Source organism: Anolis carolinensis, unplaced genomic scaffold, assembly GCF_035594765.1.
Source record: "Anolis carolinensis isolate JA03-04 unplaced genomic scaffold, rAnoCar3.1.pri scaffold_9, whole genome shotgun sequence".
Taxonomy (NCBI): Eukaryota; Metazoa; Chordata; class Lepidosauria; order Squamata; family Dactyloidae; genus Anolis; species Anolis carolinensis.
In genome coordinates, this window is record NW_026943820.1 from 25,353,479 (window position 1) to 25,367,306 (window position 13,828).

Consider the following 13,828-nt stretch of genomic DNA (forward strand, 5'->3'; position numbering starts at 1 on the left):
ATATATAGGAATCCCAGATGCACTCTATTTGTTTACCATGGCTTTAAATTATCCACAGACTGAAATGCACCAGGATGTATAGCTTTGCAAAACCTCAGTCCAGTCTTCTAGCATCTCAGGATAGCTTTCATTTCTCGTTTGAGGATTTTACTCAAACCGTCCAGTTTTTGTTCCTGAATATATAATAATCTTAGTCCTTTCAAACTTCACAACCTAAGAGAGGAAAAAAATCAGACCATACTGTTTTGTTATTTATTGTTATTTTGCTGGCAGAGCAGAGCATGGAGAAAAAAGTTTTGCATGATTAAAAACTGGCTTTTTAAATATTTCTTCTTCTTTGTTTATTACTACTACTACTACTACTAAATGCATTTGTTACAATTTTTAATATATATTTTTTATTGGTACTGTACAGTAGAGTCTCACTTATCCAAGCCTCGCTTATCCAAGCCTCTGGATAATCCAAGCCATTTTTGTAGTCAATGTTTCCAATATATCGTGATATTTTGGTGCTAAATTCGTAAATACAGTAATTACAACATAACATTACTGTGTATTGAACTGCTTTTTCTGTCAAATTTGTTGTAAAACATGATGTTTTGGTGCTTAATTTGTAAAATCATAACCTAATTTGATGTTTAATAGGCTTATCCTTAATCCCTCCTTATTATCCAAGATATTCGCTTATCCAAGCTTCTGCCGGCCCGTTTAGCTTGGATAAGTGAGACTCTACTGTACAGTAGAGTCTCACTTATCCAAGCCTCGCTTATCCAAGCCTCTGGATAATCCAAGCCATTTTTGTAGTCAATGTTTCCAATATATCGTGATATTTTGGTGCTAAATTCGTAAATACAGTAATTACAACATAACATTACTGCGTATTGAACTACTTTTTCTGTCAAATTTGTTGTATAACATGAAGTTTTTGTGCTTAATTTGTAAAATCATAACCTAATTTGATGTTTAATAGGCTTTTCCTTGATCAGTCCTTATAATCCAAGATATTCGCTTATCTAAGCTTCTGCCGGCCCGTTTAGCTTGGATAAGTGAGACTCTACTGTATTTCCAAACATAAATAATACAGACATTTGATTGAATAGTAACATTTGTTACTATTTAATGCCTTTGTATCCTATCTTTCCCCTAGATCTGGGACTGAAAGTGGCTTATAAGTGATTAAAATGACAAATATTTGCATCACTAAAAACACATAGAAGCTAAAGATCTAATTCTGCCAAAAGAAGCTTTAGAGTTTAAATTAAAAGCAATTGCAATTGCTTCTATTTTGTAATTAGTGGTGCATCTATACTGTAGAATTAATGCAGTTTGATACCGCTTTAACTCCTATGGGTACGGAATCCTGGGAGTGATAATTTCACTCCCAATGATTTCATACCATTGAACTATGACAGTTAAGGTGGCACCAAGCTACATTAATTCAACAGTGAAGATGCACTCCGATAGAATTGAAAACAGTCTGAAAAACATAACTATCAACATCCTAAAAATATAGTACAACTCTTGTATCCGCAGAACTGTTATCCACAGTTTCACTTACAGTATTTGGTTATTTGCTTAGTTTCTGCACAAGCTACACTCTCTTCTTGGTCCATTCATTGTTTATCCCGTTGGAAATAATAGGGTTTGCTATTATCCACAATGTCACATGCTTGAGACCGTGTCTCTTGTGGATACGGGGGTCATACTCTGCAATATTAAATGCCTTTTTCCTGAAGCAGTCAGTTCCCAAAGGTCTATTGAAACAAGCAAGTCTTCATCCACTGCCGGTAGGATGCCAAAGAGGAGCCCAGTCTAATCTCTCTCAAAAATGAGTTCGAAAATCTGGAAGCAGCCAATGAGAAAGCCTTATGTCCTTACGATGTATAACTATGAAGGCTATGGGATGGAGAAAAAGGTCTCCCATGAGTCCCAAAAGGAGAATAAGGACCTTCAGGTATCCTGGAATTGAGCCATAGGTGGATTTCTAGGTCACAAGAGCACTTTGAATAGAAGCCAAGTTTAACTAATGAGTTGAAAAGTCTAAAGCAGGGGTCCTCAAACTTTTTAAATGGAGGGCCGATTCACAGTCCCTCAGACAGTTGGGAGACCGGACTAGGATGAAATAGTCCAAAATTAGGATTGTTGTTGTTGTGTGCCTTCAAGTCGTTTCAGACTTAGGTCAACCCTAAGTCTAAAGTTTAGGACAGAGGCCAGGTCAATGACCTTGGGGGGCATCCGGTCTATGGGCCTTAGTTTGGGGACCCCTGATCTAGATGATCTCATAAGACCCTAGGTAAGCAAAGAGACCTCCAAAGGCCATCTAGATGGTCTCATAAGACCATAGATAAGGAAAGGGATCCTCAAAGACCATCTAGATGGTTTCATAAGACCATAGGTAAGGAAAGGGGCCCCCAAAGGCCATCAAGACGATCTCATGAAACCTTAGGTAAGTAAAGGCACCTTCAAAGGCCATCTAGACGGTCTCATATGACCATAGGTAATGAAAGTGACCTCCAAAAGCCATCTAGATGGTCTCATACGGCCGTAGCTAAGCAAAGAGACCTTCAAAGACCATCTAGACGATCTCATAAGGCTATAAGTAAGCAAAGAGACCTCCAAAGACCAGGTAGACTTAGGTCAACCCTAAGTCTGAAGTTTAGGACAGGGGCCAGGCTCCTGGGCCTTAGTTTGAGGACCCCTGGTCTAAAGTTACAATGCAACTTTGTCAGTCTCACATGGCTGTGAAGGTTGCCATGAAAAAGGCCAAATGATGCAACTTGGTAAATCTCGTAGGACTTTATGATACAATGGTAAATTTAACTCAACTGTAAAGGTTGGCGTAGAGGAGTCCAAATCTCATTTCCTCCCATACCTTTCTTTAGATTGTCTCCACGGTTGTCAAAGTCTCCTCTTTCCTATTTGGTGACGGTGCTTCTTTAACTGAAGGGCTCATCTGTTCGAAGAGCCTGGATAACTTCACAAATCTGACGCTGCTGCGGAAGTTCCTGGCTGCAAAAGCGTAAAGGAGAGGGTTGATGCAGCTGCTAATAAAGGCAACGGAGCCGGCGACGTAGACACCGATGGCAATCATCTTCTCCAGGGCGGCCGACGTTTCTGGATGGGAATCCTCCATCAGAACGGAAGCAACGCTTATCAGGTTAAAGATATGGTGAGGAAGCCAACAGAGGCCAAAAGCAACCACCACCGAAGCGATGAGCTTTGCGGATCTCCTCTTGGAAGGACAAGCCATTCGACCAATTCTCCTGCCGATGGAGACATAGCAGATGAAGATGATGGTGAAAGGGATGAGGAAGGCAACGGTGGTCTCCACCAAGAGACAGGCAACCTCTTGAGCATTGGAGTCATATCTACGAGCTGCACATTGGAGGCCCATCTCCGTCTCATCCGTCTCCTGGAAGGGGATAATCGTGGCTCCAAAAGCAATGGAGAGGACCCAAATGCCGGACACCACTAGGAAGGTGACAACCTTCTTCTTCCAGCATCGGACAGCAAAGGGGTAAAAGACTGCCATGAACCGCTCAAGGCTCAGGGCCGTGATGAGGAAAATGCTGGCGTACATGCTGCAGTAGACGGCAAACACCAGGGCTTTGCACATCACAACGTTGAAGACCCAGCTGTGGGCGAAGGAATAAATCCAGATCGGCATGGTCACAAGGACCAAAAGGTCGGCGACGGCAAGATGTAGGATCAGCACCACTGTCGATGGCCGTTGCTTCATTCGTCTACAAATGGTCCAGACGACAAAGGCGTTCCCGGGGATGCCGATGGCAAACGCCACGGTCAGAACCACACAAACCAAAATCCTGGCCACTGTCAAAGGCAGGCGATCATCGCTTTCTTCAGAAGGGTCCATTTTGATCTGAGCCACTTTTCCTTCTTCTTTTGGCACTGCTTCTAGTTACTGGCTGCCCATCAGACTGGATGATAACGTGACCACACAATGCTGCTTGTGTCTGGAATGAATGGTTTCACTTCCTAATTTCTTTCTGCTGAGCACAGGCTTTCTGCTCCGTGCAAAACCTGAAAGCATGTAAGGATTGGATTGGAATTATTGCGTGAACTTGTTCACTTGTGTCCCTGCATTATCTTTGTCACTGCATTATCTTTGAAACCTATAGGCAAGAATGAAGAATGGAATGGAAGTGAAGGGCAAAGCAATTATTGTTGCCAATGCAAATGACAGTGTGCTCTTTAGGAAAAAATGTATTATTTTTCTGTATTATTTTCTGACTTGAAACGGTTAATGTGAATGGCAAAAAAACCAGAAAGAGCATACTATGGACAATGAAGGAGACAAGCACACTCGGTGTCCCAAACCCTAGTATCTCACATGTAAACCACTTCACCATGACATTTCTTGCTCATTTCAAAGCTCAAATCACTGCCTTATTCTGGCTGTCTGCACAAGAGTTTTGAAGGTTTTAAATTGGATCTATGCTATATGCTGGAGATGGGTGCCATCTGATGGCTATTCAAAAGAACAACAGTGAATAAAGTGAAGTGAAGTGAAAAGTCCCTGTGCTGAGTGTGTTGAGTTGTAGTTTGGTGAGGCACCAGCACTATCTGGCAGAGAAGGCTAAAGACCTTGTAAAACTATATATCCTGTATATACTCGAGTATAAGCCAACCTGAATATAAGCCGAGGGACCTAATTTTACCACAAAAAACCCTGGGAAAACATTGACTCCAGTATAAGCCGAGGGTGGTAAATTTCAGAAATAAAAATACCGTATATACTCGAGTATAAGCTGACCCGAATATAAGCTGAGACACCCAATTTTACCACAAAAAAACCTGGGAAAACATTGACTCCAGTATAAGCTGAGGGTGGTAAATTTCAGATATAAAAACAGATACCAATAAAATTACATTGAGATATCCGTAGGTTAAATGTTTTTGAATATTTACATAAAGCTCATATTTAAGATAAGACTGTCCAACTCTGATGAAATCATTATTCTCATCTTCTCCAATGTAAATGTGCTTATGTATACTTTTAATAATAATAGAGTAAAATAATACATGTAATAATAATAATAATAATAATAATAATAATAAATACAGGAAAATAATACATGTAATAATAAATAGAGTAAAATAATAAATGCAATAATAATAATAAGATCAGAATGAAATAATAAATGCATTAATAATAATAATAATAATAATAATAATAATAATAGAGTAAAATTGTGATGGCGCGAGTGGCGCCATCTACTGTAAGTTGCAAGATTTGAATTGTTGTATCATGCCTGATTTTGCCTTTACCCTGTAAATGTAGTTGGATTGATTGGTTATTTATAGCTGTCAATCAATGTTGTTTGCACCAGTTATATTGCTCCCTCAGCTCAATTGTTTGGCTCCACCTCCTTTTTTCCTTTTTTATTCCACCAAGCTTTCTATCAGATGGACGTGAGAGAGAGACTTGATTCTAAAAGCCCTTGATTAAGTTACCTCTCAGCACCAATTCTGAGGTTCTTACCCTTGAGACTTAGGCTTCATGTTCAGGGCCAACCTGAACGATGTTGAGGAGTCTCAAGCACCTTCAAATCAGTTCTTTGGCATCAGAGGAAGACTGTGTCTTCAAATATAGGCCATTTGGACTGAGGCTGAGGATTGCTCCGGCATTCACAGCCATTGAGAAAGAGGGACCTGGAAAAGCTTCTCAGCTACAAAGCTCCTTGGACTTAAGACAACCAAGGACTGTAATGTATATTTTCCTTTACCCGTTTGAATCTTCCAGCTTATTGGGATAACCTTTTGTGAATAATAAAACCAGTTATGAGTTATCTACAGTGTTTTGGTCCTTGGGAGTTCCAGTTTCCCTAAATGTCACGACCCAGGCGGCAGAGGCACCAATAACCATACACAGAGGCCAGAATCTAACTAATAACTTTATTGAAGGAATATATAAAGTTAATAAAAACAAGTATAGAAAATAGTCCAGAATTAGACCCTTCAGGAAAGGTCAGAATTAGTCCAAAAAAGCAATGTCCAATAAGAAATATTAAGGTCCAAAGTTGTAATCCAATAACCGAAACACTCACTTTGCCAAGCAAAGTGAGGGGAGATGACAAGGTCCTTTAGTCCATAAAACTTGAGCGTGGCTAGGAAATAACTTGATACTTGAAACAAGGCTTGAACGTGGAACAAGGTAACTAAGAACAAGAACAAGGTCCGTGGAATAACTTGGTAAAATCCGTGAAACAAGGCAAGGATTAGTCCTGGGAAACAAGGCAAAGTCCGTAGGTAAACAAAGGCTGGGAAGCAAGGCGAAGGCTGGATAGCAAGGCAAGGCTTGAGCTGAAGCGAGGCTTGAATCGGAGCGCGCTGTCCAGACACAACTCGCTCCGTAGGCTGACGAATTGACTCCGCGAAGTTGCTACGCGGGCAAAACACCTATATAGAGTCCAACTTTCTCACCAAAGCGGTTCTCTGGGAATCAGAAACGAAAGCTAAACTCTGAGACCAGATGTTAAACTCCTTAAAGATTCTCACGAGAACCAATGTTAATTGGCAACATTCTTAGCTGCTATCCTCGCACTCCTGCGCGAAGCTGAATCCAAACTTCTCTGTTGTTTACAAAACTCCCGGCGCAAGAACACGGGAGAAGTAGGCTCTGGGGTTGTTTGACATACTTCTGGGGCACAACTTTCTTGCAGGTGCAAGGTTTCCAGATCTGCCTGGGAAGGATCTGGCTGAGAGGAATCCAGTTCAGACTGGGAAGGTAAAAAACCCAAGTTTTCATCTTCATCAGGGATTACAATGTCCTGAGCAGGACTACAAGGCCCATGGTTCATCACACTATCCCCCTCCTCAGGGCCCCTCCCAAACTGGGGTCCTCTCCCCGAGGCGCGAGGTCGCGGTTTGGTGGGATAGGTCAGATGGAAGCGACGGGTTAGATCAGGAGCATGGACTGTGGAGGCGTCTTCCCAAGAGCGTTCCTCAGGCCCAAAACCCACCCAGTCAATGAGATATTGTAGGCGGCGGCGATGAAAGCGAGAATCCAAAATGTCCTCAACCTCGAACTCCTCCTCCCCATTCATCAAAACAGGAGGGGGGGCCGGTTGGTCTGTATCAGGACGCACACCATCCGCCGGAAGGAGCAGGGAACGGTGAAACACTGGGTGAATGCGCATTGAACGCGGAAGTTGGAGTTTGAAAGTCACGGGGTTTAATTGCGCCACCACTGGATAGGGGCCAATGAAGCGGGCATCTAACTTCCGGCATGGGCGGTGGGAGGGCAGAAAGCGAGTGGACAGAAAAACCCGATCTCCTACCTTGATTTCGGGGCCCGGCTGGCGGTGTTTGTCAGCGTGGCGTTTATAGTCCTCCTTGGCTTGGTCCAGTTGCTGGAGCAAAAGTTGTTGCACCGCTGTGAGTTCCTGCAGCCAATCCTCTGCTGCGGGAACTTCTGAAGTTTCAATGACAGGGGGAAAGAAACGTGGATGGAAACCGTAGTTTGCAAAGAACGGCGTTTCTTTTGTAGAAGCTTGAACTCCATTATTGTAGGCAAACTCAGACAGTGGTAACAGAGAAGCCCAATTGTCCTGTTGGTAGTTTACATAACAGCGAAGATACTGCTCCAAAGTGGCATTGGTGCGCTCCGTTTGCCCATCTGTTTGGGGATGATGAGCTGAAGATAAGCGAGAGTCTATGCCCAGTAGTTTTTGTAGTGCCTTCCAAAAACGAGAGGTGAATTGAGATCCACGGTCTGTGACTAAACTCTTGGGCAATCCATGTAGTCTGAAAACATGCTGAAGAAATAGATCCGCAGTTTCTTTGGCCGTGGGGAGGCCTTCGCAGGGAATGAAATGGGCTAACTTGGTGAATAGGTCCACCACCACTAAGATCGTGGTGAATCCACAGGAAGGTGGTAGGTCAGTGATGAAATCCGCGGAAATGATTTCCCATGGGCGAGATGGGGTAGGAAGGGGGTGTAAAAGCCCTGAGGGCTTCTCCCTTCGTATCTTGGAGCGCTGGCATACTGGGCAGGTGTTGACATATTTTTCCACATCCTTGCGGATCTTGGGCCACCAAAAATCTCTTAGGATCAAATGCATGGTTCTAAATAGTCCGAAGTGTCCTGCTGGTTTGCAGTCATGACACAGACGAAGCGCTTTTTCCCTGCCCGGTCCGGGTGGGATATAAACATGATTTCTATAGCAGAGCAGCCCATCTTTAAGCGAAAAGGGAAAATGCAGACCTTGGCGAAGTTGGTCCTGCGCCCAGGCATCTGCTTGCTGACTAGCCCTGATTTCTTGAGCACAGATGGGTCCTGGAGTAGGGGAAGTTGAACCAATGGGACTGGAATTGGTGTTCCCCACTGTGAGCGTGGCAAAGTTCTCAGGTTGTAGCAGTTGGGATTCAAAGGTCTCCTTGCGTCCTGCAGCGTATTCCGGTTTACGTGACAGGGCGTCTGCTTGCTTGGTTTGAGCTGGGGTCACATAATGGATCTGGAAGTTGAAACGTTCAAAGAATAAAGCCCAACGTTGCTGCCTCTGATTTAGTTTGCGGGCAGTTCTTAGATGTTCTAGATTACGATGATCAGTGTGGACTTCAATGGGGAATTTGGCCCCTTCTAGCCAATGTCTCCAAGTTTCAAAGGCTGCCTTTATGGCCAGTAGTTCTTTTTCCCAAATGGTGTAATTCCTCTCTGGTGTGGTTAGTTGACGAGAATAAAAGGCACAGGGATGGAGGTGATCTCCCACCGGTTGTAAGAGTACAGCCCCAATTGCCACATCAGAGGCGTCCGCTTGCACCACAAAAGGGGTTCCAGGATTTGGGTGCTGTAGAATTGGCTGGGAGGTGAATAGTTTCTTCAGTTGCTGGAACCCTTTCTCTGCTTGATCAGTCCAGCGGAAAGGCTGCTTTCCACGGATGCAGCTAGTGATGGGGTCGGACCAGCGGGCAAAATCTGGAATGAACTTGCGGTAGTAGTTCGCGAACCCCAAGAAACGCTGCACCTCTTTCTTGTTAGTTGGCGCCCGCCATTCCAATACTGCTGAAACTTTGGCTGGATCCATGGAAAGCCCTAGAGGCGAGATGCGGTAGCCAAGGAAATCTACCTCTTGTAGATCAAAAGCGCATTTTTCTAGCTTGGCATAAAGTCCATGATCCCGCAATCGTTGCAACACCATTTTGACGTGGTTCTCATGTTCTGATTGTGATCTGGAAAACACCAAAAAATCGTCCAGGTAGATTATCAAGAATCTGTCTAGATAGTCCTGAAAAATATCGTTGACAAAATGCTGGAACGTTGCGGGAGCTCCGCATAAACCGAAATTCATAACTCGGGACTCGAATAATCCGAATTTAGTCTGGAAGGCGGTCTTCCACTCGTCCCCTTCTCTGATGCGAACTAGATTATAAGCCCCCCGAAGATCCAGCTTGGTGTAGACCTTGGCTCCTCGAAGTCGGTCCAGTAGATCCGAGATTAAGGGCAGGGGATAGCTGTTCCGCTTGGTGATATTGTTCAATGCTCTGTAGTCCACCACCAAGCGTAATTCCCCTGACTTCTTCTTCACAAACATCACTGGGGAGGCGGCTGGGGATTGAGAGGGTCTGATGAACCCCTTGCGAAGGTTTGTCTCTAAGAATTCCCTGAGAGCTTCTTGCTCTGGTTCAGTCAGGGAGTAGAGATGCCCTCGCGGGATCGGGGCCCCCTCCACCAAGTCAATGGCACAGTCATAAGGTCTATGTGGGGGTAATTTTTCGGCTTCTTTCTCATTGAATACATCCCAATACTCGGAGTACTTCTTTGGCAAGGTGATGATGGGCTCGGAGTCTGTGGCATGGCATACCTTGGCTACGAGGCAATGGTTTTGGCAGTACGGTGAAGCAAACTGCAGTTCTCTGTTGGACCAGGAGATGTTAGGGTCGTGGAGTGTCAGCCATGGAATTCCCAAAATCACAGGGAAATGGGGAACCTCGGTAACAAAGAAGGAAATCTCTTCCATATGTTCCCTTATCCACATCCTGGTGGGTTCCGACCACTGGCTTACGGGGCCCGTCTTGAGGGGACGGCCGTCTATGGCTTGCACCACACGGGCATTCTTGAAATCATGATATTGTAATCCCAGAGAGTCGGCATACTCTCTATCGATGAAATTGTTGGTAGCTCCAGAGTCTATCATGGCGTGGATCATGACGGGTCCCCTTTTTGCTGACCATAATGTGACCACGAGAAGGAACAGGACCCCGGTTGGCGGCTCTTGGATGGATTTTTTGACCGGGTTGGCGAGCCTCTCTACACCCGGTCGTTGGCTTCCCCCGCCGGCTGTGTGCCAGTCGGCTCAGACGCCTTCGACTCCGTGGAGGACGCCGCCGCAAGACGGGCGGCAGGCTTCCCTTTGGCTGGGCACTCTCTGGCGAAGTGGCCCCCGTTCCCGCAGTACCAGCAGAGGTTCAAGCGTTGACGACGGGCCTTCTCGGCGGCATCTAGTCTGGGACGCACATTGCCCAACTGCATCGGCACCTCCTCGCCTCCTCTGGGGTATGGGGTTGGCGGCGGGGGTCTCCACACCGGACGTGGCTGAACACTGGCGGAAGCGGGGGGTTTTGCCCCGGCTCTACCGCCCTGGCCTCGAACCCATTGTTTCCTGTTGGCAATCATGACTTCAGCCCGTAAACATTGATCAATGAGTGCCTCGAGGGTCTGGGGAGGATCCACCTTGGAGATTTCTTCCAGCATTTCAATGTTGAGACCCTCCCGAAATTGTCCTCTGAGGGCTACATCGTTCCAGCCGGTGTTGTGGGCCAGCACGCGGAACTCGGCTATGTACTGAGACATGGGTCTGTCTCCTTGAAGGAGGCGCCGGAGTTTGTGACCGGCTGCCTCCAAATTGTCCTCGATTCCCCAGGTCTCCTTAAGGTGATCCAAGAAGCGTTGTGCTGAATTTAGGTGGGGGGAGGCTTGATCAAACAGGGCCGTCGCCCAGCTAGCCGCTGGTCCATCTAGAAGACTGTAGACCCACGCCACCTTGATGTCTTCTTGGGGAAACTCGGCATCACGGGCCTCTAGATAAGCTTGACATTGGCGGCGGAAAACATGAACCTTAGCAGCTTCTCCAGAAAACTTGGTAGGCAACGCCATGGCCGGGAGGCGAACTCCGCGCTCCCTCAAACCTTTTATTTCTCCATCCTGCGCGTTGAGTCTGTCACGGATGCGGTCCACTTCGTCCTTGCTGATGGTGTAGCTGAGCGGCTGTCCAGCCGGCGCGGCTCCGGTAGACATCCTGGCCTCGGTTAGTTGGTGCTTATGGGTGGCGGAGTCAAACTGTCACGACCCAGGCGGCAGAGGCACCAATAACCATACACAGAGGCCAGAATCTAACTAATAACTTTATTGAAGGAATATATAAAGTTAATAAAAACAAGTATAGAAAATAGTCCAGAATTAGACCCTTCAGGAAAGGTCAGAATTAGTCCAAAAAAGCAATGTCCAATAAGAAATATTAAGGTCCAAAGTTGTAATCCAATAACCGAAACACTCACTTTGCCAAGCAAAGTGAGGGGAGATGACAAGGTCCTTTAGTCCATAAAACTTGAGCGTGGCTAGGAAATAACTTGATACTTGAAACAAGGCTTGAACGTGGAACAAGGTAACTAAGAACAAGAACAAGGTCCGTGGAATAACTTGGTAAAATCCGTGAAACAAGGCAAGGATTAGTCCTGGGAAACAAGGCAAAGTCCGTAGGTAAACAAAGGCTGGGAAGCAAGGCGAAGGCTGGATAGCAAGGCAAGGCTTGAGCTGAAGCGAGGCTTGAATCGGAGCGCGCTGTCCAGACACAACTCGCTCCGTAGGCTGACGAATTGACTCCGCGAAGTTGCTACGCGGGCAAAACACCTATATAGAGTCCAACTTTCTCACCAAAGCGGTTCTCTGGGAATCAGAAACGAAAGCTAAACTCTGAGACCAGATGTTAAACTCCTTAAAGATTCTCACGAGAACCAATGTTAATTGGCAACATTCTTAGCTGCTATCCTCGCACTCCTGCGCGAAGCTGAATCCAAACTTCTCTGTTGTTTACAAAACTCCCGGCGCAAGAACACGGGAGAAGTAGGCTCTGGGGTTGTTTGACATACTTCTGGGGCACAACTTTCTTGCAGGTGCAAGGTTTCCAGATCTGCCTGGGAAGGATCTGGCTGAGAGGAATCCAGTTCAGACTGGGAAGGTAAAAAACCCAAGTTTTCATCTTCATCAGGGATTACAATGTCCTGAGCAGGACTACAAGGCCCATGGTTCATCACACTAAAGGAGGGCAAGAAGCAATCCCCTGGGGAAAGATGTCACGTCCATGCCTCTTTCGCTAAGAGCTATAGCCCCAGGCGCGACGGCACAAAAATAAATGTAATAGTAGCAACAAGAATAGAGAAAAAATAATAAATGTAATAATACCAATAATAATAGAGAAAAATAATAAATGTACCATATATTCTCGAGTATAAGCTGACCCAAATATAAGCCAACCAGGACCCTCACCTGAGTATAAGCCGAGGGGGGCTTTTTCAGTCTTAAAAAAAAGGCTGGAAAACTAGGCTTATATACTCGAGTATATACAGTAATTCATTATATAGTGCAGATGTACTCCATAACATATTTATGTCCAGGTTGATGATCTCTTGCCCAACCTATTTGCTTTCTTGAGAAATGCAGCACTCACCTCCATCCCACAGTGATACATCTTTTCGAAATAGGGAGCTTCCAGGATGATCTCCTGGCAAGGAGCCTGCCGCGATTGCAAAATGGGAAGATGATCAAACATCTCGCAGGCGCCAGGATGTGGCTGGCAGATCTAAGCTTGAAGCCACTTTGCATGGTCCAAAAAGGATCCGGTGAAAGGAACCGAGCCAAAACCATGGAGCTTTTGATGACATTTTCCCTCTTTTTTCTCTCTCTGGCGCCTGCCGGAGCACTAACCCAATGAAAGGCAAATAGCACTCCTTAGATGCCTTGCCGTCGTCTTCCTCTGAAGGTTTATATGATGTGCCATGACAACCAGGGGTAGATTACCCCTGGCCATGACTTACTGGGAAGCCTGGCTTGTTAAAGGTACTTTGGAGAACTATGTCTTTCATGTATATAATTTGCCCTAAATGCTCCATGTTTTTTCCTATGTGTTCCTATGTTGCCTATATGTTGTGTTAACCTAATGTTTTATGCTCCTGAGATCCCCATTCCTTCCCTTTGAGAGAAACCTTGTTCTTGAACCCAAAGATGTCTTGCATCCCACACAATTATATAGCCCGGGGGAAAGAAACTAAGCTGGGAACTTTCTCATCCAGTTCCCAGTTTCACTTATTATTTTGGACTTTATCTGGACATTGCAACACAATAGTTCTATTCAGGCGGGGGAAATCACCTCCCCCGCCCTTGGGGAAGAGCCAATTTCACCATCCTGCGCCTTTGATGAACGGGACCTCTCGCATTGGCAGGAATCAGCATTTCTACAGCCAAAACCCATCCTCTGTCATTTTTGCATGATTGTATTAATACATATTGCTTTGTTTCTCTGGGGTCTGGAATCGCCAGCCTAGCCCTATTAATGGGCCATGTCATGTTCATCTCATAAGACAATAACACTCTTGGGTAGGGCCAGAGATGCCATCAATCACTTTGTTATTTTTCCTGTTCAGTAAAAGGAACCTCATTTATCGACACTTAATCATCCCTTGTCCCAGCCCATGCTGGCCAGTGAACCAAGCCCCTCTAATGTGACTGATCAGAATTAGAGGCTTGGCTGCAGCCTGTGTATAAAAAGGGATGTGAAACTGTAGATAATCTGGATTTTATGTGGCAGTGTAG

At 45.3% G+C, this 13,828-nt stretch overlaps 1 protein-coding gene across 1 annotated transcript; it reads right to left on the reverse strand.

Annotated features, from left to right (window-relative positions):
• Positions 1 to 238: 238 nt before the first annotated feature.
• LOC100562088 (leukotriene B4 receptor 1) lies at positions 239 to 3,968 on the reverse strand. The gene is made up of 2 exons (XM_003222944.3): positions 2,563 to 3,968; positions 239 to 2,307 (listed from the first exon to the last, which is right to left on the reverse strand). Exon 1 carries the CDS (start codon positions 3,872 to 3,874, stop codon positions 2,879 to 2,881), a length of 996 nt encoding a protein of 331 aa, XP_003222992.1. The 5' UTR covers positions 3,875 to 3,968; the 3' UTR covers positions 239 to 2,307; positions 2,563 to 2,878.
• Between the last annotated feature and the right edge of the window lie 9,860 nt (positions 3,969 to 13,828).